At 48.0% G+C, this 25,931-nt stretch overlaps 1 protein-coding gene across 6 annotated transcripts in view; it reads left to right on the top strand.

The window, feature by feature from the left end:
* Window positions 1-25,931, top strand: part of HR (HR lysine demethylase and nuclear receptor corepressor) — a 92,423-nt gene that overhangs the window by 36,159 nt on the left and 30,333 nt on the right. For all 6 annotated transcript variants that reach the window (XM_029603830.1, XM_029603833.1, XM_029603829.1 and 3 more), the window contains 9 exons: window positions 2,803-3,859; window positions 14,810-14,984; window positions 16,396-16,601; window positions 18,266-18,415; window positions 19,493-19,588; window positions 22,253-22,374; window positions 22,587-22,671; window positions 23,092-23,255; window positions 25,308-25,526. In XM_029603830.1, coding sequence (XP_029459690.1) covers window positions 2,803-3,859; window positions 14,810-14,984; window positions 16,396-16,601; window positions 18,266-18,415; window positions 19,493-19,588; window positions 22,253-22,374; window positions 22,587-22,671; window positions 23,092-23,255; window positions 25,308-25,526 — 2,274 coding nt within the window. The remainder of the gene's footprint in view (window positions 1-2,802; window positions 3,860-14,809; window positions 14,985-16,395; window positions 16,602-18,265; window positions 18,416-19,492; window positions 19,589-22,252; window positions 22,375-22,586; window positions 22,672-23,091; window positions 23,256-25,307; window positions 25,527-25,931) is intronic.

Consider the following 25,931-nt stretch of genomic DNA (forward strand, 5'->3'; position numbering starts at 1 on the left):
TGAGCCATGGATACAGAGAGAGGTAGGGGGAGCAGCTTGAAGGAGGGAACAAGCTTGAGGTGAGGGAGAGAAGGGGCTGAAAGGATGGGAGAGCGAATCTGGGAAAATGGTGATAAGAAATAAAGTAAAACAGGAAAGCAGTGTAACCCCCTGGGCTGAGATCCTCCCTGAGGAGTCTGCAGGCCACTCTCAAAACCAAGGGCTTAAGATATTCAAGCTTTCCATACAGTCCTAAAGTCCCTTTCTGAGCTCCAGCATTTCCTGTCAGGGTGGAGAAACATTTCCCCAAGGCCCTGAGCACTGTTCAGACGGTAATAATCACGCTGGAAGCTGATTGTAGTTTCCAACTGAACTTTACTGATTATTGATGGTAGAATAGTGAAAATGACAATTTACAATTCCTCGTGCAATCCAATCCATTTACGTGCTTGGCTCTTCAATAAATCTGTGACTTTGTAATACTTTAAGTTAATTTGTTATTTTATTCCTGTTCCTTTCAAATAATTGGGTTAGTTTTAAAGATTCCTTCCGAACTTAGCGTATAGGATACTTAAACCCAAATTAGTTAACATAATCTCAATACCTTTGTCCAGACGTTTCAGAATGTTCTCATCACTTCTTCTCCATGCTCCTTACACTCCTTATTGGTACCTGGAGGGAACCTCCCCACTCTTCTCTTCCTTATCCAGATGATATTCTAGTGGTTAACACTGGATGGCTGCCACTGGACTTCTGCAAAGTCCAACTTCTCCTCCTCCTAGGAATGAATGAAATTCCTTCAGTGACCTTCCTAGGGTCAATGGTTTAAGAGACTCCCAAACTCCTTCTATGATATTAAATCCTGAGTCCCTGGATCCTTGGGAACTCAGGCAGATGGTAAAAATAAAATAGCTCCAAAATACAACCAAAACGGAGAAAGGAAGGGAGGATAAAAACTTCCTTTACCCCCAAATCAAAAGGGACAAAACCTGCCATGGTTAAGGTTGGCACAAGGCAACCCCTTCTCCCTTTTCAGTTCCCAACCTCCTTCCCTGAGGCCAAAAGAAAGTACAACAACACCAGGAGCAGTCACAGAGACATCCTGTTCTCTGTAAGGGATAACTAAAGATCACACACAGCAAATTGGTGGCACTAGTTTTTATACTTTATGGATTGCACTATTTTAGCCTCCCAAATCAGGGAGCTATAACCCAACCAACATCTATCTCCCCCCCCCCCCCCCCTGTTAATACAGGACAAGTACAGGCCCAGTAGGGATTTCTAGAGTAGTCTCAATAAACACAGAAAAGGCAACAACAAAAAAAGTTAAGGGAAATTAACTCTGGCTCCTAATCATTTTTGCTGGTGCTGAAGTTTTCTAAAATATTTTTCCTAAGGGCTCCTTATTTCACTAGAATAAACGATGATAGAATCAACCACTCAGTCGGGTCTTTCTGGCAAACTGCAAGTACAGTATCAATAGCAATTTTATTTATATTCATTATTTCTGAGCACATTCAGGGTGAAGAAAAAATAAAATGTAACATCAATACAAAACAATTCATAAAATACAGCTCATAACATATCAATAGAAGTCCTAGTGGAAACACAGGCGCTCATATAGCTAAGTCTGTCAGGCAGGCTATGACAGGGGACCTTCGAGCCAAATGTGTGGGCAATGGCTTAATGTGTTGCAACTCTTTGCGGTTAGACATGGGAAGGGAGGAGTGCTGGGTATGCACTAAGTAGGGGGGGGGGGGGTCTTGTGTGCCTCTCTGCCCAAGATGGTAGAGTATATGAGGAAAATGACAGAAGCTGTCCTGGATAGGGAGAGAGCTCTTACATGTGGTCCTACTCCTCAGCTGGCACTGTGACTGATCATTTCAATATGGACAGACTGGATGGGTCAATGGGTCTCTTTCTGCCATCATCTACTGTGATATCCCTGCATTATGGGCTCCATTGCCAGCAGCACAGACCTGAAAGAGGGGGCACAGCCCCTCTCTCGTCTGGTCCCTCTCCTTCATCCCTGATCCCTGTTAACTGATTCTTTCTTCTCTTTTGATACCCAGTTTGCAGCCAATGGTGGCACCATGAAAGAAGAGAGCAGCATTGCTACTTCATCCACTCACCTTCATGTCCACCTCTTGCCTGTGCAGCACAGAACCAGTTTTGTGGTATGAACTGCACAGGACCCCCATAGTCTTGTAGGACCTGGGATCAGTTCAAGATAGGATTAAGAGGGAAAGGACCTGGAATAGGGAGCTGGAGAAAGAAGAGTTAGTTGGAGGAGGAAGAATAAGTGAGTGCATATGTCTTAACTTCTCTACTGAACCCCAGTGTATCTAACACCAGCTCTATCTGTATCAGTATTATCATTACAAAATGCAGTTTTGTAGATATTTCCTACTTTTAATGCAATGGGATGGGAGTTATCATTTGGAGAAGGAGAGTCAGGGTGGTCCTCTTGGTGATTCCTCACATTACCCACAGCAGTCACTGCGTCTTGTGTGAGCTCAAGACATGCTGCTGTGGGGTTTACCTTACCAGTCACTGCATTATCTATCTTTATATGGAGAGCACCCCTGGGGCACACGTGTCAGTTTTACTGGCATTTGAGAAGCCAAGCTCTGAAATAAAAACAAATAATGACACATCAACATTGGTATCCACTAGCCTGGAAATTCTAGAGGTTTGCTATTTATCTCACTGAAGACAGGAATTGTCCCACTAAGTAGCAATGTCACAGAACTCCCTAGGTCTTATAGCATATATCTAGGACTTATCTAACTCACTTTCTCTCTCTGTTGATTTTCTTTAAAGGGGTTTCCCCACAGAAAAGAAACTGGTTTACATCTTCTGGTTAAAACTCCAACAGGCTTGTCCCCCAGACTCCAACCTGAGCTCCTCCATGGATGCCCAACAATGGGGAATTTAAAGCTACTTCAGGATGACCAAATGGAGATGATTTTGCATCCCGAGCTGAAATGTGACCTCAACTGGAAAGCTAGGGGTCAGAATACAGATGGTAGAACATTAACACCTCCTAATACAGCCACAACTAACTGTAATCAAATTAATCAGCCACTGAGTTTAGTGAAGCAGGGCACAGAAAGGCCAGCAGGCATCTGGCCAGCCAGTTCCTTGCTTGGGGATGCCTCTTTGCATTCATCGGTGGCCTTTGGTTCAGACTCCGAAGAAGAGAATCTCAACAGCATTATGATGACCAACCACAGCATGGAACCTGGACCCCCAGCAGCAGAAGAGGGTCCCTCATTGCCCCAGCATTCTGAGAAACACAAGCCCACCAAGACCTCTGCAGGAGAACTCTGCGTTCCACCAGGTGTCTGCCAGAACCCCATATGCGATGGCTCTTCTCGGGACTGTCGGAGACCCCACCAGAATCTTACATGTTCAGAGTATTGTAGCAATGGCAGCCACAGTTCTAGGATGCTCATTGCAGATTCAGAATCTCAACTGGGGTGTGCCAATAAAGTCGGGTCATTATCAGTGCTGGTGTGCCCGCCGCATCACCATACCAAGCTGAAGAATACCTGGCTAAGCAGGCACTACAATTATCATGCCAGCTGCCATGGGGATGGACAGACTAGCAGCTGCAGGACAGATGACTTGGCTCCAGAGCTCAAGACTCTAAAGAGAGACACACTGGAAAGTGCAGAGGAGACAAAGGGCTTCTTGCAGAAACAGGCCACCAAACGAACACATGGAAAAGAGCTGAGAGCCCCACAGTCAGCAAAGAGAAGCTTCAGACTAACGCACCCTGGACAGCATGATGATGCTCCAGCACAGAGAGCTGAGCTTAAAGACGTTAATATGCCTAGAGTCAAGCCAGAGTCTGGGGACAGCAGTGTTCAGAGAGGTAAGAGTAGGTTTGAAGACATAGGTGGCTGCTGGAAATGCAGAAAATTAAAGGTGGAACAGGGCTGTGGTATGGTATACGTCTGAGGGTGGTACAGGACATGGATTGTATGGGGCTGAAGGTGGCACAGGGCTGAGGGATGGAATAGAGCTGAGGGAGGTACAGGACTGATGGATTGTATGAGGCTGAAGGTAGCACAGGGCTGAGGGATGGTATACGTCTGAGGGTGGTATAGGACTGATGGATTGTATGGGGCTGAAGGTGGCACAGGGCTAAGGGATGGAATAGAGCTGAGGGTGGTACAGGACTGATGGATTGTATGGGGCTGAAGGTGGCACAGGGCTGAGGGATGGTATACGTCTGAGGGTGGTATAGGACTGATGGATTGCAGGGGGCTGAAGGTGGCACAGGGCTGAGGTATGGTATACGTCTGAGGGTGGTACAGGACTGATGGATTGTATGGGGCTGAAGGTGGCACAGGGCTGAGGGATGGTATACGTCTGAGGGTGGTATAGGACTGATGGATTGCATGGGGCTGAAGGTGGCACAGGGCTGAGGGATGGTATACGTCTGAGGGTGGTATAGGACTGATGGATTGCATGGGGCCGAAGGTGGCACAGGGCTGAGGGATGGTATACGTCTGAGGGTGGTATAGGACTGATGGATTGCACGGGGCTGAAGGTGGCACAGGGCTGAGGTATGGTATACGTCTGAGGGTGGTACAGGACTGATGGATTGTACGGGGCTGAAGGTGGCACAGGGCTGAGGTATGGTATACGTCTGAGGGTGGTACTGGACTGATGGATTGTACGGGGCTGAAGGTGGCACAGGGCTGAGGGATGGTATAGAGCTGAGAGAGGTACAGCAGTGTGGTATGATATACAGCTGTGTATGGCACAGGGCTGTGGTGTGGTATAAAGCTGAGGGTGAAACAGGGTTCAGGTACGTTGTGGGACTGAGAGAGATACAAACATGATATATGGTAAAGAACTGAGGGTGACACAGGGCTGATGCATGTTGTAGTGTTGAGGATGGCACAGGGCAGAGGTATAATGTAGAAGGTGGAGCAGGACTGAGAGATGGTGTGGGGATGAGGGTGGCAAAGATATGAGGTATGGTCTAGAGTTGAGGGTACAGCAAGGCTGAGGTATGGTGTGGAGCAGGGCAGAGAGGTGGTGTGAGGTTGAGGGTGCCAAAGGTCTGAGGTATGGTGTAGACTTGATGGTGGCACAGGGCAGAGGTATGATAAGGGGTGAGGGTGGCACAGGGCAGAGGAATGATGTAGAGTAAGGGTGGAGCAGGGCAGAGTTATAATACAGGGTTGAGATATGGTACAGGGTTGAGGGTGGAGCAGGGCAGAGGTATGGCACAGGGTTGAGGGTGGAGCAGGGTAGAGGTATGGCACAGGGTTGAGGTATGGTGCAGGTTGAGTGTTTAGCAGGGCAGAGGTATGGCACAAGGCAGATGTATGGTGCAGAGTTGAGGGTGGAGCAGGGCAGAGGTATGCTATGTTTATTTTTATGTATTTATTACTTTGATTTATCTCCCACCTATCTGAATATGTGATTCTCTCAAAGCGGCTCACAGCATATTAGAAACTTAGCTACAAACAGGTCATTTGTAGATTCACATTACAAAGTGTAAACAGGTTTGAATAGCAGCAATATAACATAATTTAACAAAATTAAGGTGCGTGTCCAAGGGTAACTTTAAATAGATCAGCTGAGGATGGTGCAGGGCTGAGGTACAGTTTAGGGCTGAGTGTATCATAGAGCAATAGAATGGTATAAGGTTAAGGGTGTCATAGAGCAGCAGGATGGAAAGAACACAAGAACATACTGGGTCAGACTGAGGGTCCATCAAGCCCAGCATCCTGTTTCCAACAGTGGCCAATCCAGGTTACAAGTACCTGGCAAGTATCCAAACACTAAGTAGATCCCATGCTACTGATGCCAGTAATAGCAGTGGCTAATCCCTATGTCAAATTGATTAACAGCAGTTAATGGACTTTCCCTCCAAGAACTTATCCAAACCTTTTTTAAAACCACTTACACTAAATGCACTAACCACATCCTCTGGCAACAAATTCCAGTGTGTTGAGTAAAAAAAAAATTTCTCAGATTAGTTTTAATTGTGTTACTTGCTAACTTCATGGAGTGCTCCCTAGCCCTTCTACTATCTGAAAGAGTAAATAACTGATTCAAATCTACCCGTTCTAGACCTCTCATGATTTTAAACACCTCTATCATATCCCCCCTCAGCCGTCTCTTCTCCAAGCTGAACAGCCCTAACCTCCTCAGCCTTTCCTCATAGGGGAGTTGTTCCATCCCCTTTATCATTTTGGTAGCCCTTCTCTGTACCTTCTCCATCGCAATTATATCTTTTTTGAGATGCGGCGACCAGAATTGTACACAGTATTCAAGGTGTGGTCTCACCATGGAGTTATATAGAGGCATTATGACATTTTCCGTTTTATAGGGCTGAGGGTGTCATAGAGCAGCAGGATGGTATAGGGCTGAGGGTGTCATAGAGCAGCAGGATGGTATAGGCTGAGGGTGTCATAGAGCAGCAGGATGGTATAGGGCTGAGGGTGTCATAGAGCAGCAGGATGGTATAGGCTGAGGGTGTCATAGAGCAGCAGGATGGTATAGGGCTGAGGGTGTCATAGAGTAGCAGGATGGTATAGGGCTGAGGGTGTCATAGAGCAGCAGGATGGTATAGGGCTGAGGGTGTCATAGAGCAGCAGGTTGGTATAGGGCTGAGGGTGTCATAGAGCAGCAGGATGGTATAGGCTGAGGGTGTCATAGAGCAGCAGGTTGGTATAGGGCTGAGGGTTGTACAGCACAGCAGGTTGGTACAGGGCTTAGTGCAATAGGATGGTATAGGGCTGAGGGTGTCTTAGTGCAATAGGATGGTATAGGGCGGAGGGTGTTATAGAGCAGTAGGATGGTGTACAGCTGAGAGAGATACAAAGGACTGGAATTTTATAGAACTGAGTATGGCACAGTGCTGCAGGATGGCATAGGGTGGAGGGTAGCATAGAACAGCTGACTGATATAAAGCTGAGGGTGGCACATGATTGCAGGATGTTATAAAGCTGACATAAGGCTTCAGCATGGTACAGGAGAAACTGTTAGAAGTAGTATACTTGGATTTCAGTAAGGCCTTTGGCAAGGTTCCACATAGGCAGCTTATAAATAAATTGAGCTCCCTTGGTATGGGCCCTAGAGTGACTGACGGGTTAGAAACTGGTTGAGTGGTTGGTGACAAAAAGTAGTAGTAAATGGAGCTCACTCGGAGGATAGGGGCGTTACTAGCAATATACTGCACGAATCAGTCCTTGGACTAGTTATTGTCAACATTTTCGTAAGTGATATTATGTAAGGACCATCAGGAAGTGTTTATCTTTTGTGGATGATACCAAAACCTGCAAGAGAGTAGATATCCAGGAAGATGAGGAAAACATAAGAAGGGATCTAATGAAGCTTGAGGAATGATCTAGAGTCTGGCAGCTAAGATTTAATGCTAAAATTGCAGTCATGTATTTTGGCTGCAAAAACCCAAGGAAGCAGTACAGTATAGGGTGTGAAATTCTTCTGTGCATGAAAGAAGAGCGGGATAGAGGGTGATCATATCTGATGATCTCAAAGTGGCCAAACAGATGGATAAAGGGGAATAGGGATGTGCAGAGGGAAAAAAATTGTTTCGGTTCATTAATTGGTTTCAGGGGGAACCTCAATTCATTTCATTAGTTTCAACCCCCCCCCCCCCCCCCCCCCCCCAAAAAAAAAAAAAAAGATTCATTAATTTGTTTCATTCGTTTTTTGTTTTATAGTGAAGTCAATGGGGAAGGCCCCATTAATTTCACTATAAAAGAAAAACAAATGAGTCTATTTTAACTATTAACTCCATCTCAAAAACTGACTTGTGCTGCTGTGGGATTTGACAACTCTGTCTTAAAGGCTGGATCCTGTTGCCAAGGCTCAGATCTAATGCCAGGATTGGCCAAGACCATATCCTAATGCAGAGAACCAGGCCTGGTCCTGATGCCAAGGCCTAGTCAGAAGCAGAGTCCTGGTCACTGAGACAAAGGCCTAGGCCTGAGGCCTAGGACTGGGTCTGATGTCGGGTCCCAGCTGAGGCAGGATCTGATCGCCAAGCCCTGGGCCCAGCACCTAGATAAGGAGCAGGCCTTCCTGTATGTTCTTTTCTTGATCCAGCAACTAAAAATTATGTCCGCTGTCCAGAGAATGCACTATAGTGCTGCCACTGTGGCATTTTACTTCAGAGTGGACATAGGTTTGCCAGCTTTCAATTGTGAAAATTCCAAACACTTAAAGGTGCTTAATAAAATATTTGCTGATGATGTCCTTCCACATCCAAGCACAATTGTTATTGCCACTCCACCGTTAGTAAATGGCAGATAAAGACCAATTATTCAGTAGCATCATTCAATCAGTCCTCTTATATGAGAATGATATATAATTAGTCCCAAAATATACAGAATAGAACAGGATCCCTAGAGAAATCCTACATCTCCAGTTCTTCAAACAAATGTTTTGTATCCATAGAAACACCTCAATAAAGGTGCAGAACAGGAGGAAAATATTTCCCCTTACTATTCACCATACAAAAAAGAATATTTAAATTTTGGCATCATCTCAGTAACAATGATATAAACTCCATCCTCTACCAGGCACTCTGTAAAGCAATACAAAACACTACAAAACACACACTCAGCAACTATGTAGCAAACTTTCCATCCCCAAACATCACTAACACCCAGAACTCAAACAGCAATAACCCTACATATGAAAAAGTGGCACTGCAAATATTGCAATGGGCCCTAAAACATCAATGTACTTCCTACTGGGAAAATAAGAAAAGCAGTCTGCTATCAATTCCTAAACAAAAATTACATAGTAGTAGTGTACCTCACCTCATCCACACATGCAAAACACAGATAGACCCTTACTAAATACAGAATAAGTGACCAGAAATTAGAAATTCAATTGAGACAAAATCTGAAATGGAAATTCTGAAAAGCCAGATTCTATGTGCAGTGCAACACTGGAGTACTTGAAACAGAAATGCATTTCCTCCTCTCCTGAGTAAAATGAAAGGAAAAGAAATGCATAGTTCCAAAACAGATATATGCTAATCAATAAACTAAAAATAAAGTGCTTTCTTCTTATTTTTCAAATTGTGTTGATTCCAGTCTCTCTTTTCTGCTTTTTCTATGACCTTGTCCAGGGTCTCCTTTTATTTTTTGTTTCTTCTCTCTTCTGTCTTTTTCACTTCCTCCTCTACTTTTGTCTCTGAGATTGATCTTTCACTTTCATCTCCTTCATTTCCTTTTTCAGCCTCAAGCCATTCATAAATAGATTTCACCCCTTCTTCTTTCTCCTCACCTTTTAGTCCTCAATCTCTCACTTTTCATCTCTCACCTACCCACCAGTTTTCCATCTCCTACTGTCACCACCTTCCCAGTCCATCTCCCCACTTTCTCAACTATTTTCCTCTGCCTCTAATCCTCTCATCAACACTCTGTCCGTCTCTGTTTTTCATGTTCTCCCCTGCCTCCTGCCCTTTTTTTTTTTTTATCTCTACCTAGCATCTAAGTACCCTTCTTTCACTGCCTCAACCTTATTTTCACTATCCCACCTCTCAAAAACACCCCCATCCTTTTCCTCTTGGGAGAGAGGCACAAACTTTATCCTCTTTCTCTCTCACACATATTTTCCAACATACATGCCCTGTCTCCCTGCCACACATACATATTCTCTTTCTCCACTCACCCCCCCACCCCCCCACCCCCCACACACACACACACAGGTTCTTACTCCTACAGGTTCCCTCAAACACTCACAGGCTCACACTCTCACTGGCTTCCTCATATACATACACATGCTGTCACTCTCACAGTCTCCCTCACTCCTTCAGGCTCCCTCATACTCACACACACACACACACACACACACTCACAACACACACAGGCTCTCTCATAGGCACATGCAGGCTCTCTCTCACAGGCACTTTCTCTCAAACAAGCTACACACACATGCAGGCTCTCTCTCCCAAACAGGTCACTCCCATACACATGCAGGTTCTTCCTTTCAAACAGGTTCTTCCTCTCAAACAGGCCACTGTTCCTCTCAAACAGGCTCACTCCCACATTCTGTCTCACAAACCAGCTCTCACATGCTCCCTCCCACACACATACACACTTGCAGGCTGCCACTCTCACATGTTCTATCTCACACACACACACACACACACACACACACACACAGTTTCCTTACTACCACAGGGTTGCTCCTACAAATCAGCTTTCACTTCCTCATGTCCCTCTCAAACACACAGGCTCTCTCTCTCTCACATGCCTTCATATCCCACAAGATCTCACACATCTCCCCCCCTTAGGTGGGCTCCCATTCATTTTCTCACACACACACACACACACACACACACACACACACTCACCCCACCAGACAGGATCCTGTTCATTCTCACACACACACACACACACACACACACACATATATACATTTACAGGCTCCCATTCATTCTTACATACATACACAGACACACCCAAGCAGACTCCTATTCATTCTCATATACACCACACCCCAAACAGGCTCCTATTCGTTCTTATTCACCTAAGGCAGGCTCTCATCTGTCTCTTTTGCTGGTAGCTGTGGAACCTCTCTCAATCTTTCACTGCTGCTGATGCTACTAGCACCGTGTGCCTATTGGGGAGGAGCTGATCTGTTGTTATAAGAGCCCTTTCTGTTGCTTGTCCTCTGTGCATCGCAACATCAGCATAGAGAAAGTGCTAGCCCCATGAGTTATTAATACCACAGGGTCCACACTGAAGACGGGTGGTATGAAAAGTTGCCATGCTCCATTTTCTACTTCTGGTGCGGACCTCTCCTGCAGCCTCTTCTTTCCTTGGCTGCCTGTGGGATACCGGCCACCGGCGGCCACACAGTCCTCCCTGAAGTGACACCTATGACGGCTGTCAGCACCCCCCTACAGTCCAGTGCCCAAGGCAGTGGGCCCCCACTTGGTACTCCACTGGTAAAGGATCAGTCAGAAGGGATTGTAGTTGTGCCTGGACAGCTAAAATCCAGACACTTTCTGGACATTTTAGCCCTCCTCCTGGCTTCAGGACAGTCCCTCTAAAATCTGTAATGTCCAGAGAAAATCCAGACAGTTGGCAACCCTGGGTGGAAGGCAAATTTTGTTGTAAAGCCGTACAAATGTACAGCTGTACAACAAAGTGGAGCTGTCCACCCTGGAGGAAGGTGCTGCAGTGATGTCACTGTTGCACGTCTTCCGGGAGGTATGCCGACATTTTTAGTCATCGAATCAGGAAAAGAAGACACCAGAAGACCTGCTTCCAGGTCTCCAGGTGTTAGTGACAGAACATGGCCTTAGCCAGCCCCCGATGTCAGGCCCGGGCCTTGACAACTGGGACCTGGCCTTGGCTGGTCTCTGGTGTTGAACTAGACCTAGCCATTAGGCCTAGGCCTCAGGCCTAGACCTGGGCTTCGTCAACTGGGATCAGCCTCAGGCCAGGCTCTGGAATCAGGCCTAGGTCCAGGCCTGGGCCTTGGCAACAGGACCTGGCTTCAGGCAGGCTGCAGTGTCGGCCTTGTACCTAGGCCTTAGCTTCTGAAACCGGGATCCAGCATTGGACCAGGCTCCAGTATTGGTCTTAGGCCTAGGCCCAGGTCTGATTCTTAGGACAGAACCCAGCCTCAGTCAGTCCCCAGCGACAGACCTGGGCCTGGACCTCAGCGGCAGGACCTGTTCTGTGCCTTGGGGACGGGACAATGCCAAGGCTTGATCCCATCCAAGACCCTTTGTTTTCTCACACAAATATGAAAACGTTTTGGTTATTTTCAACCGAGGCTACTTTTTTGATTCATACCATTCATATGACCAAAAATAGTTTTTTTTCATTGCATTTTTGTCATTCATTTAAAACAAATGCACATCCTTATAAGGCAATGGCAAAAGTCAAAAAGTTGCTTTGGTGTATAGAAAGAGAAATGGTCAGCAGGAAAACAGGAGGAGATAGTACCCCGGTATACGTCCCTGGTGAGACCTCATATGGAATTCTGTATATAATTCTGGAGACTGCATCTTGAAATAGCTATAAAGATGATGGAGATGGTCCAGAGGGTGACTACTGGACCATCTCCATCAAAATGGTCACTGATCTTTATGGAACACACATGGGGACGGGCTTAAAATCTAAATATGTATACCCTAGAGGAAAGGTGGAATGGGGAGAAATGATAGAGACATGTAAATGCACAGGAGGTGAGTCTTTTTGAAGGGAAAGGAGACTCTGGAACAGGGAATCATGGGAAGAAGGTGAAAAGGCTAGTCTGTGGAAGTATTTCTTTACAGAAAGCATGGTGGATGTAAGGGCAGTGTCCGAATCGAAGAAATAGCATGAGAGATCTCCGAGGGAGTTGGTAGGGATTGGAGAGTCGAGCAGTTGTGTGGCTGGACAGGCTGTATGATATTTTGTTTTCCATCATATTTCCTGTTTCTAGGATTAAGATATATTGCAGAGCTTAGGGTGGCTGTGGGCTGCAGGATTTTAGAGAGCTGAGGGAAGTACGGGACTGAGCTGTTTTAATGGGTGAGGGTGACAAAGGGCTGATGGATGGTATTTATTTACATTTTTTTGTTTGTTTATTTAGCTCAAACCTTTTCATTGGCATCTCACGGTGAGCTATATTCAGGTACAGTAGGCATTGTCCCTGTCTCCAGAGAGCTTACAAATCTAAGGGCCTCCTTTACTAAGCATTTTTCCCATAGACACAGAAAGGAAGAAAAGCCTTAGTAAATCAGGCCCTGAGTTTGTACCTGAGGCCACTGAGGGTGAAGTGACTTGCCCAAGGTCACAAGGAGCAGCAGTGGAATTTGAACGCTGCCTTATCTGGTTCGCAGCCTGCTGCTCTCACCACTAGGCTACGCCTTCACGGAGGGTGGCACAGGGCTGCAGGATTGTGTCGGTCTGAGGGTGGCACAGGATTGAGGCATGGTATAGGGTTGAACGAGAACTTTGACTGAGGTATGAAAAAGAAATTGTTTAGGGCTGAGAGTTGGTATAGGGTTGCAGGATGGTATAGAGCCGAGGGTGGCACAGGGCTGCATCACTGAGACAGAAGATGACCAGTTTTGATTAAAAAGTCAACATTTTCATTCTTGACCTTTGACTTCATTCATACGTTCACTCTTTAGAGCCATCCTCTTTACCCTTACACACAAGCCTCTTTATTTGAGGGAAGAAAGAGAATTTGGAGTGAACAGGTGCTGTTACTTCTGGGAGGAGAAGAGAGAGGATTCAGGATCTGAGTGGAATCTGGACACAAAGCCCTTGCCTTGTGTTGCTGTGTCTACATTGGCTCCTAGCCAATTGCTGTAAACCATGAGCCTTTGAAAGTGTACCTCGTGCCCTCTGTTTTCACCCAGTGCAATACACTGATGCCACCTTCCCAAAACGTACGGATGCTGGGGGTGGGGTTCAGGATTACTAGAGCTGAAGGCAGGGTGTGGAAGCCGGGGAGGGGGTTGGAGGTAGATTGTGAGACTTGAGGAGAGAGTTGGGCTAGAGGCAGAGTGCAAGACTTGGGGAGCTGGGTGGGCTGGAAGCAGAGCTGTTGGAAGCACTAGGTGGTCACTTAGAGTGCTGCGAGTTTGGGGGCAGCAGCAGCAGTATTACAGCAGGACTGGCATCACGTTGGTCCATCTGCAGAGTGCCTGGCAGACAGAGAAGGTCGGGCACCAGAGAATGGAGCAGCTGCCTCTCCCCCACCCGGTTTCAGGTGTCACGCCGCACCTGTGCCTGCTCTGTGGCCGGAAGCTGATGCTCCTGTGCCAAGGGGGCCATGGGGGCGATGGCGTGCAGGAGAGGAACGCAGGAGTTGCACACACACACTGCCTCATGCTGGCCGAATGCCTCTCTGGTGGAGACTGAAGCCGTGCAATGAAGAGAGGATCACCTTTCAGCCGCTGCTGCTCGCTCCCTTGCTGTGCTGGGAACCGGCCGCTGGCGAGAGGCCGAACGATAGCCTCTGCGAAGCCCAGAGCAAGGAGAGTAGGACACCGAGAGAGGGGATGGGTATATGTTGCTGGAGAAGGAAGAAAGGAGACTAAGGATGCTTCTGGGGCAGGGGTAGAGGGGGATCTGGCTGGGGCTGTAGGGAAGAGAGACAGCGAAGGCAATCTTGGCACTGCCGCAGTGGAGGAGAGATGTAATGCTGCTGCAGTGGAGGGGGAGGAGAGGGGAGTCCTGGTGGGCAGGGGGAGAGAGGAGGCTATGCTGGGTAAAGGGTGGGTTGATGGGGTAGAGAGAATGGAAGATGCTGTGCCAGGGAGGAAGATGCAGCCACCAAAGGAGGGATAGAGAGAAGGGGACTTCTTTCTGTGGGTGGGTGAGGGGGAAGAAAGAGGGGGACGTTGAGCCAAAGACAACGAGGAGAGAGAATACTGCTGTTCACAGGAGGAGGGGATTCTGTGTAGAGAGAAGGGGGGATGCTGTGTGTGCCAGCTGGTGGTTGGGGACACAAGGTTGAGGGTTTGCCTAGGATGCCTGCATCGGCCCTGGCTGGACGAAGTGTGTGGAAGCTGGTGGGGAGGGGAGGGATGGAAACAGAGTATGAGATTGGGAGAGGTGGGTTGGCTGGGGGGGGAGGGGCAGGAGAAAGGAGAAAAGGTCAAATTGAAGGCAGGTTACGAGGCTCAGAGAGGGGTTAGGCTGAAGAATGGAGTCAGTTTGCTATGGCTCCCTTTGTGCATATTCCATTAACAATTTGAAGCTTGCTCCAGTTCATGGATCCTCCATCTGCCTACTTCAAAAGCAGCTGAGATGGAGAGATCATTCTGTCCATGGTGTGAATAAGGGCTAAATGCTGTTTATTTCCTCAGGTCCCCAGGTGAGCAGCGAGAAACCCCAGGAGAAACAAGGGGCCACATCCCTTCAGAGCGTTCCCTGTTCAGCCCTCCCTAATGATATTGAGAGGTGCTGCAGGTGCGAGGCTGGGAGTCGTGGGAGGGAGGACTTCCCTGCAGAGATTCTTTGCAGGTTTTTACATTTCCGCAGGTGTGTTCATTTGTCTTTGAGCATCTGTCTGTCTTGTCTTCTCTGATTTCTCTGCCACTTTGTCCTGAGAAACTTGCATGCTGTAATGCCAGAGTGCTCGCAAAGAGACGCTCACAGGCTGTAATCCAAGAGACAGCCTTGCATGTTGTAAATCCCAGAGCACTCTCAGAGATGCTCTCGCATGTTGTACTCCCAGACTGCTCTCAAAGAGACGCTTGCATGCTGTAGCCCCAGAGTTCGGAGACGCCCTCATATTCTTCAATCCCAGAGTGCTCTCAAAGAGACACCCTCTCATGCTGTAATCCAAGGGCACTCTCAGAGATATCCCGGTATGATGTAAGCCCAGAGCAGTCTTGGAGACACCTTCACATGCTGTAATCCAAAGGGATTCTTACATGTTGTCATCCTAGAATACTCTCAGAAATTCTCGCTTACTATAATCCCAGAGCACACTCTAAGACACCCTCAGATGCTGTAATCCCAGAATGCTCTCAGACACTCTCATTTACTAAAATCCCAGAGTGCTCTCAGAGACACCCACCCTTGCATGCTGTAATTACAGAAGACACTCCCAGTGCACTCTCAGAGAGACTCTCATATGCTGTAATCCCAAAGGGCTCTCAGAGATGTCCTAGCAAGTTGTAATTCCAGAACACTCTTGGAGACAACCTCACATGCTGTAATCCCAGAAAACTCTAAAGATGGGATGGCATGTGAGATGTGGAATCTGTGATTGGGTCTAAACCACCATCATGAATTTTCTGTGGGCTGGGTTGCCTTATTCTGGACCAATTGAAGATTTATCCTAAAACAAGTCTGTACATGAGTTTGGGAGACCACACCAGCTCGTTCTCATGGTGGCTATCTGCAGAGAATCCAGTCTTTTCTAGGACCAAAAGGACTGTGTGTACATGTATGTATGTATGTTTGTTTGTGTGTGTGTGCATTTACTTGTAAGTGTGCAAGCACATACATAAGAACATAAAATATTCCATACTGGGTCAGACCAAGCGTCCATCAAGCCCAGCATCCTGTTTCCAACGGTGGCCAATCCAAGTCACAAGTACCTGGCTAGTACCCAAACATTAAATAGATCCCAAGCTACTAATGCTGGTAACAAGCAGTAGCTATTCCTTATTGATTAATAGCAATTTATGGACTTCTCCTCTAAGAACTTATCCAAACCTTTTTTTAAACCCAGCTACACTAACTGCCTTAATCACCTCCTCTGGCAATGAATTCCAGTTCATGTAAGTGTGAGTACAAGTTTGCATGTACAAGTGTGTGTAGTACGAGTGTAAACTGGAGAGTGAGGAGACACACCAGCATTAGATGGCAGTCGCTGTGTGCCACTGTCTCCTGCACCTCGTGATAGTAACCTACAGGTGCTGGTCTTGCTCTCTGCTCGCAGACTGGTCTTGGGACACACTGGACAGCTGAAGGTGGATGGCTTCCCAACCTTGGATGAAGCAGACAGCGACAGTCTGAAGGAGATGAAGCCCAGGGAGGGCAGTCAGAGTCCCAGTCCAGCCAGATACTTGCTCTCCACCCTGGGGGACAGCTTCTGTGAGATTGTGCGCAGAGACCTGGAGCTGGTGCTGGGCACTGAAGGTGGAGGTGAGTGTCAGTGTATATTGGGAGAAGGTGACAATTCCCCAAAGCAGCTGCACACGGGGCACTGCCTCCCTGTCTGGCTGAGGGGGAGCTCCCAGTCCAGCCTTTCCTGCCCTTTCTCCTGCAGGGATTTCATTTTATAACTTTCATGGGTTTACCTTGATAGTCCCTTCTCTCCCTGGGTGGGGACATCGCAGTGGTATGGTACGGCAGACTCCTGTCTATAACCAGCACCTGCTCTCTGTTTGGGCTTTTCCTCAGAGCCAGGACGCTGGTCTGACTCAGCCTGGCATTTCTCATGTTCTTAGGTTCTGTCCCGGGGTGCCTCGGGCTCCAGGGGAAGCGATGAGATGTTATAGCACACGTCTCGCTGGAAAGGAAGGCAGCACTGCTGACAGTGCCCACAGGTGCCAGTCTGTGTCTCGTTGCCCAGAGCACTTACTAAAAGAGAGTTTTTGCCAGTCTCAGCTACTGCAAGGACAACTTTGCTGAAGGGAAATTTGTGTTCTTTGTTTTTCTGAGGGCATTTTTCGAAGGGATTTACGCAAGTAAAATGTGTGTTACCTGCATGAGCTGCCTGGAAAACGCCCACCCTGCATACGGGTAAAGGTAGGGGTGTAGTTCTACCACCTGCGCACTTTTAACCGCATTGTCGTGGAGGCGCTCCCAGGGCAGTGTTTGGCAGGGGGGGCGGGAACGACATGCACAGGTTTGGGATTTTAAAAGCTAGGTCTGTAATATTGGTCAGAAAAAATATCCATTGAAAAAGCAGGTGCGGATCTCTGCTGGATGCTTTTTTCCCTGGGTCAGTTTTCCAAGGGAAAACTGCTGCAAAGACCGCGGGGAAAATGCATTCAGGGACATTGCAGCCACCTGGGCAGATTCCCCCCCCCCCCCCCATATCACTGATCCCCAGCCGTGAAAACTCTGGAGCTAGAATCTCTGTGTGGGGCACGGGAAAGGGAATAGACCAGGACGTTCCAAACTGTGGGATGGGATCCCAGATGGGGTCATAAACGTCAGTCGGGGTACAAGTGCCTCATATGGCAGCGCTATTCAGGTGCCAGCAGCATTAGAGGAGGTGAGGGAGCAGAATGTGAGAGAAGGGTTGGAGGGAAGGAGGTGATCTTGAGAGATGCAAGAGAGGATGGGGGATGGGATGAATAGGAGGGGATGACAGAGGATCATTTGGTGGGTTATAAGAAGGGCTTGGGGGAAGGAGAGGATCATCTGGGGGATGTGAAAAGGGCTGGAGGGGAGGGGAAGGAGGTTGAGAGAAAGGGGGGGTCCACTGAAGGGGAGGAGGTTCTGGAAGGATTGGAGGTTGAGAGAGGGGATCAGCTGGAGTGCGGGGGAGGGGGGAGGAGTGATTGTGGGAGGAGTACTGCACCCCTGCTAATTTGGTTTGGTCGTCCTTTCGGTCGTGTGAATTTTCAAGTGCCAAAATGGAATAGATACAGTTTGCCTTTCCTCAGTTGCTCTGACTCCACCCTATCCAAGCCAGACAAGCATCCTGTGATAGCACAGAAAACCATGTAAGCTTCATACAGTCCAAGGGTGCTCACGGCTGAGGAACAGCTTCTTTTCTTGGCCGGGGGCTTTGCCCCTGGGGATGCTGTGCCTCTGTAAATAGCTGCAGTGTTAAAAGGTGTCCTTTATCCCAACAGGGGCCATTGCCTGGCGGAGGGACCGTCCCAGCCTGCACATCTGTGACATCTGCAGAACAGGTTTCTTTAACACTCACTGGAGCTGTTCTAGGTGTGGGATACAGCTCTGCTTCCAGTGTTATCAGCTCAAGAAAGAGCAATTAGGCCAAGGTAACCCTGACTGAAAGAAGTGCGGTGTGCATGTACCTGCCGCAGCGATGGGAGGACACGAGGTCTGCATGAGAAGAGATGGGGAACTATGCATGCATGCAACAGGGGAATGAAGGGTTGTGTGTGACAGGAACGTGATGTGTGCAGGAAAAGACTGAGGAAGGGGAGAGGGGGTGTATGTGTGCAGGGGAGAGTTAAGGGGAGGGAGGAGAGAAGGGAGTAAAAGCAGAGCCTGCAGGTAGAGGAAGAGAAGAGGAGAGCAGAGGGGAGGGAGGGAAGAGGACACCGGAGAGGAAGTGGAGCAGAGGGGAAGGAGGCCAGAGACTGCAAGGGTGAGCAGAGTGGAGAGAAGGGCGAGCATAGACTGAAGAGAATAGAGGGAAGGGAGGACAGAGGCTGCAGGGGAGAGGAGAGGTGGGTGGGTAGGAAGAAGAGAATATGTTTGCTTATATCCTGCCATATTGAACTCAATGGGAACATTCAAAGCAACTTCTAAACAGATTACAATATCCTAAATACAATTTACTGTATAATCAAAAACTATTAATGCATATTCAAAATATTAAATACAGTTCATAACTAATTGGTTAAAACACTAATAACCAACTAAATCCTACTCCTTATTCACTAGGGGATGGATTCAGGTACAGTACAATGAATACACTAAAAAGAAAACTTACCAATGTAATTGATTAACATAAACCACCCACAACTCTAACGACACAAACCGTGTTCTGTGTACTGCAGAGGAGAGTGAAGAGAAGGTCAAGCATAGGCTGGAGAAGAGAAGAGGGCAGAGGCTGCATGGAAGAGCAGAGAGATTACAGGGGGAGAACTGGGAGGATGGAGCCAGAGGGTGCAGAGAAGACTAGAGGGGGGCAGAAATTGCAGAGGATGTAGGAAGGAAGAACGGCAGGGGAGAGTAGAGCGCAGGGAGGGGGGAAGGAGGGAGGCTGGAGGCTGCAGAAGAGGGTAGGGGAGAGGGAAAGCAACGGGAGGGAGGACAGTGAGGGCTCAGCCGAAGAAAAGACACTGCAGGTGGTCTGGCTTGATCAGCAGTTCTGGTATCTTTTGTAGACCTGCGGGAGGATGAGGTGCCAGCACTCAGGTGTGTTCATGGTCAGCAGCACAGATCCTGCTCCCTGGTGCCAACACAGTTCATCTCCACTAATGGTAAGGAGGTTCCTGAGTCTGCAGCAGCCAGACAAGCCACAGGAGTTCTCTGTTACAGGGAGTGATTACAGGGAGATCGAATCTCTGGGAGTGATTACAGGGAGATCTGATCTCTGGGAGTGAATAGATGGAGATCTGATTTCTGTTACAGGGAGTGATTACAGGGAGATCAAATCTCTGGGAGTGATTAAAGGGAGATCTGATCTCTGGGAGTGAATAGATGGAGATCTGATTTCTGTTAGAGGGAGTGATTACAGGGAGATCTGATCTCTGGGAGTGATTATAGGACGATCTGATTTCTGTTAGAGGGAGTGATTACAGGGAGATCTGATCTCTGGGAGTGATTAGAGGGAGATCTGATCTCTGGGAGTGATTACAGGGAGATCTGATCTCTGGGAGTGATTATAGGACGATCTGATTTCTGTTAGAGGGAGTGATTAGAGGGAGATCTGATCTCTGGGAGTGATTATAGGGAGATCTGATCTCTGGGAGCGAATAGATGGAGATCTGATTTCTGTTAGAGGGAGTGATTAGAGGGAGATCTGATCTCTGGGAGTGATTATAGGGAGATCTGATCTCTGGGAGTGAATAGATGGAGATCTGATTTCTGTTAGAGGGAGTGATTACAGGGAGATCTGATCTCTGGGAGTGATTACAGGGAGATCTGATCTCTGGGAGTGAATAGATGGAGATCTGATTTCTGTTACAGGGAGTGATTACAGGGAGATCTGATCTCTGGGAGTGATTATAGGGAGATCTGATCTCTGGGAGTGAATAGATGGAGATCTGATTTCTGTTAGAGGGAGTGATTACAGGGAGATCTGATCTCTGGGAGTGATTACAGGGAGATCTGATCTCTGGGAGTGAATAGATGGAGATCTGATTTCTGTTACAGGGAGTGATTACAGGGAGATCTGATCTCTGAGAGTGATTAGATGGAGATCTGATTTCTGTTAGAGGGAGTGATTACAGGGAGATCTGATCTCTGGGCGTGATTATAGGACGATCTGATTTCTGTTAGAGGAAGTGATTAGAGGGAGATCTGATCTCTGGGAGTGATTACAGGGAGATCTGATCTCTGGGAGTGAATAGATGGAGATCTGATTTCTATTAGAGGGAGTGATTACAGGGAGATCTGATCTCTGGGAGTGATTAGATGGAGATCTGATTTCTGTTAGAGGGAGTGATTACAGGGAGATCTGATCTCTGGGCGTGATTATAGGACGATCTGATTTCTGTTAGAGGAAGTGATTAGAGGAAGTGATTAGAGGGAGATCTGATCTCTGGGAGTGATTACAGGGAGATCTGATCTCTGGGAGTGATTATAGGACGATCTGATTTCTGTTAGAGGGAGTGATTAGAGGGAGATCTGATCTCTGGGAGTGATTATAGGGAGATCTGATCTCTGGGAGTGAATAGATGGAGATCTGATTTCTGTTAGAGGGAGTGATTACAGGGAGATCTGATCTCTGGGAGTGATTACAGGGAGATCTGATCTCTGGGAGTGAATAGATGGAGATCTGATTTCTGTTAGAGGGAGTGATTACAGGGAGATCTGATCTCTGGGAGTGATTAGATGGAGATCTGATTTCTGTTAGAGGGAGTGATTACAGGGAGATCTGATCTCTGGGCGTGATTATAGGATGATCTGATTTCTGTTAGAGGAAGTGATTAGAGGGAGATCTGATCTCTGGGAGTGATTAGATGGAGATCTGATTTCTGTTAGAGGGAGTGATTACAGGGAGATCTGATCTCTGGGAGTGATTAGATGGAGATCTGATTTCTGTTACAGTGAGTGATTACAGGGAGAGCTGATCTCTGGGAGTTATTAGGAGTAGTGATTACAGGGAGATCTGATCTGTGTTACTAGATGTAGGTATTTAGAGGTCCATATCCACGTGTCGTGTGGCTCTAGTAGTTAGCTGGATAAACTTATCGGGCTTAAGAGTGCTGTGTATTAAATGGCGTAGCCACACCGCTGAATACACCTGGATATTCTAAAGTTAGCCAGATAAATTTAACTGACTAACTTTAGGACAGGTGTTCGGGTCAATTAAAGTTAGCCAGATAAGTTATCCAGCTAACTCAGCTCCTTCCTGGAACGCCGCTAGAATCTAGCCATACAAGTGGCCAAATTTTTGTTCCATGATCTGTTGCAATTGACTCCTGAAGAAGCGATATTGATCGCGAAACACCGGCCGTTGTCGGGCTTATGAATTCTCTATGGAGGAACAGACATTGCTTATGAGTTTTTTGAACATAATTTAAAACAAACATTTTGCATGGACACACTAAATACCGCAAATGACGAGTGGTCCGAACGGCAAGTGATTGCACGGCCGTTGTCAGGCTTGCTGATGCGGTTTCATCAAAATTTCATTAAGATTTCTGCAGTACTTTATATTACATTGGGTGTACACAGTTTGAAAAAATATACTTGGAGTCTTTATTTTTGTTTGCTTGGTTTACGGTGACAAGACTAGTTTTGGTTCTTTTGTTTTTGTAGTATTTAACTTTGTACCATGCAGAGGTTATGTCAACTTCTGTTTGCTTAGAGATTTGTTGAAACATGCAGTTTGACCAGGGGTGCCTCAGCTTTTGCACAGAGCTGTAAGCATAACCTGAATGGTTGAATTCTGATCTCCTTTTTCCCCTCATTCCTAGCCTTGGCTAATCTCTGGAAGACATTGCATGAAGTTCAAGCAAAGTTTGCCATCCAGGCCCGGTGCTCCTGTGGCCAGGATAACCTAGCAGATACACTACTAATGGGCAACAAACTAACCAAGGTAAGGGATTCAGTAGGATGCTAAGGGAGGGAGCTCACCAGAGGTGCCTGCTGCTGGGGCCCAGAATCAGTCCAGTGGGGACTGTTTGTGGGGTGAAGGGGCACGTTACTGTTTGGAGATAGATGACCATTGTGTGTGGCACTGGAGGAGAATGGTGCTACATGGTGGGAAGAGGGAATATGCCTTTTTGTTCTCTGTGTTTGTTCCTGCAGGAAAAGGAAGTGCAGATAAACCCAGATGCTGCCTTTCCAGCTGCAGATAGTGAGGAGCCATCCAAATGCCCAGCCACCACAGAAGGTAGGCCAGGTGCAGTCTTCAGGAGGAGCAGCAGGGAGCATTCTGGGAATGCTTTGTCCAGGTAGAGGGCAGGGCAGATGTCTGGAGTGAGGAGGTGAAGTGTGAGTGCTGAGCGTCCAGGTGGAATAGGCTGTGAGAGGAGAATGGAAGGGTGGAGGGTTAGAAGGGGGACAGAAAGCAGGGAGGAGAAGTGGGAAAGAGGAAAGAGAGCTGATAAGAAGAAGTCGGATGTGAGAGTGGGAGGAAGGGCAGGGAGCAGAGAGAAGGAAGGGATGGTGGGAACGGGGAAGAAGAGCAGGGGAAGGAAGCAGCAAAGAGGTGCATGGTGGGAGTGGGAGAGGGCACAGATGGCAGAGCTATGGTAAAACCTGAGAAACAAGAAAGTGAGAGTATCCTGCTTTTGTTTTCTGTTCTCCCTAGATAGTACAGAATCTCAGCAGCAGTCCCCAGTTGCAGGGGAACCTCAGGGGTCAGTGCAGGCCTCGACCCTCTGTGACCTCCTGACCCACACAGCTGTGAAACTGTGTCTGGGACGGAGCAGAGTGAGGATGGCCTTTGCTCCAGTTTCACCTTCACTGCACATGGTGAGTAGGGCTGTGAGACAACTCTGAGGGCCAGCATGACCGTCCTGTGACACATTTAGAGTGCTGAGTTGGAGGCTTCCTGAGACTCCTACATTTACATCCTAGCTCTGGCACTGACTCTTTGAGTGCAGCCCTGGGCTGAATCCCTTTATCACTCGTGCCTTAGTTCTAATCCCGGTTCAGTCACCAGTGACAGGTTTAGGAATTTGCTGATCCTAGGCACTGTTGGTGCCGCCATCCCTTCAGGGGCGGCTCAAGGCAATCTGCCGCCTGAGGCAAGGGACGAGATGGCGCTCCCTCGCCCTGACCCCTCTCGCTCCACCCCTCGCTCGCTCTGCCCCTGCCCCTCCTCTCTTCAGCTGCCGCCGGCCTGGCCTCTGGTGGCGGTGGCCCACGGCAGTGACCCTCCTCTTTTCTGCCGCCGCCGACCTGGATCGGCAGCCGTGGCAGGGGCGGGCAGGGTGAGGTGGATACCACAGTGGCGTTCTGAGAGGGGCAGTTTTTGCCACCTCAAAACTCTGCCACCTGAAGCAGCCGCCTCACCCTGCCTCATTATAGAATCGCCCCTGTATCCCTTCCCCCATCCTGCCACTCTTCCAAGGTTGGACATCAGGGAGCAGAAGGTCTAAGGCATAGCCTCACAGTTTCCAGCAGCAGCTGAGGGGTAGATTCTGGGGGAAAATGTTAACATTCTGCAGCACATTGACGAACATTTCTATCTTTTATTTTGCATTATAAAAATAAAGTAGTTTTTCAACCTCTCTTGTGTCTGTATAATTTATTTTCTTTTTGTCGGATAAAGAAAAGGATTTCAAGTATCCGTAAAGGGAGGAGATCTCAGGGATAGGGAGAGAGGAAGGGATGAGGATCAGGAACAAGGTGAGCAGAAGGTGAGGACTGGAGATGGAGGAGGAGCATGAGAAGGAAAGAAGACTGGGGATGGGGGAAGAGAAGGGGGGGGGGGGGAGAGAGAGTTGACCAGGGATGAGGAAGATCAAGGATGGGGGGAGATCAAGAATCTGGAATGGGGGGAAGAGGAGGGAGAGGAAAGGAGGCTCTGTAACTGAGAACAGAGAAAACGGAATAGGAGGGGTTGTGGGGGCTGGGTTCCAGGATTTGGGGAGAAATAGAAGTAGAATGGAAGGGAGGTTCCAGGATCTAGGGGATATAATTTGAAATCAAGGGAGAGAGGATTTGAATTGTTGTCGGTGGGGGAGGGGGGACAAATAGGGGGAGAGAAAGCAAGCATTCCTATGGTACACTGGTCCTGCTCCTCCTTGCGTCTCCTCTCCAACCTCCCACCCAGTCTGGCAGGATCAATCACTTTCTCTCACCCACACAAACACTGCACCTCCCCCGTTCTCCTCTCTCTCACACACAGCCACATGCCCCCAGCTGATCCCTTCTTATCCCCTGGTATCTCTTCTCAACCCTAAATGATCCCCCGCTCAGCCCCTCCTAACCTCCCTAAAATGATTCACCTTTGCACTGTATGTTCTAGGCTCACACCCTGCACTCCTGTCCCTGAATGACAGGAGGGAAGGAGCTGGATTAAGGAGCTGAGTAACTCTTCTTTGCTCTGCTATGTCATCTCCAGGCCCATTCCCTCCTATCCTGTTCCTTGCGGGCTGCATTCGGGGGGGGGGGGGGGGTGAGGGGGCTGGATCAGGAAATAGAGGGCTATTCTCTGATGAACGAGATTCAGAACAGCTGGAAGGAAGCAAATAAATCTTCAGCTAGCCTGCTGCCCCAGGCACAGGCCCAGTGTGCCTATTGACAAATCCAGGCCTATCTGTAACTGACTCTGTGTGTGTCCTTGGAGGAGTCACATTATCTCCCTAATCCCACTGTAATTTGCAGTAATAATTATAACATTGTGTATTTTCACATTTCTCCTTTGGAAACTTTCATACTAGTCAGGCATCAGAGATTGGTAGCCAGACTTCACACTCCAGAGCTGGCTGCATGCACATTTCTGACACTGAATTTTAAAGTACTATTTGGATGAAATCAAATAATTTTTAATCTCTTCTCATTAAATCCTTTCTTTAGGATGAGAGGATCAGCAGCATTCTGGATAATATCATTGCTCAGGTGGTGGAACGCAAAATCCAGGAGAAGCAATGGGAGGAAGAGGGGATGAGGACACCGAGCCCCCCTGAGTCAGTAAGCTCCTATCCACCTTCTCCTCAGGGTGGAGTCTTATGGCTGCATGACCCCTCCCTCAACAGCAACTACAGACGCTTCCAGGAGCACTGGAGGCGATCCCAGGTACAGCCTCTCCTCTAGGGCAATGCCAGGCACCGAGCCCCTCCTCCAGGGTAATTGTCAGGTAAACATCCATTCCAGAGTAATGCCAGGTACAGCAGCCCCTCTCTCCCTGAGGCTTGGGAGGGAGGCACTATTCCTGCAGTCATCTCTCTCCCAGAATGAGGTGAGAGAAGGGAGGAGACCACTATTCCAGTTCCACTTTTGATCTGGACTGAGATAGGGAGGCACTGTCCTAGAATCCCTGGGATGGTAGCAGCCGTGAGCTGTAGAATAGGATTCTGCATAAATCTTTTGGGTTTTAGTGCTAGACCTGAGGCCTTGCCTTGTACCATCCCTGACATTCCTTCTGTGACTGATACAGAGCAGGTAGCAGAGTGACGAGTGTATGTGAGTGAGACAGAGATA

This window comes from Rhinatrema bivittatum, chromosome 5 (assembly GCF_901001135.1).
Source record: "Rhinatrema bivittatum chromosome 5, aRhiBiv1.1, whole genome shotgun sequence".
In the NCBI taxonomy this organism is placed as follows: Eukaryota; Metazoa; Chordata; class Amphibia; order Gymnophiona; family Rhinatrematidae; genus Rhinatrema; species Rhinatrema bivittatum.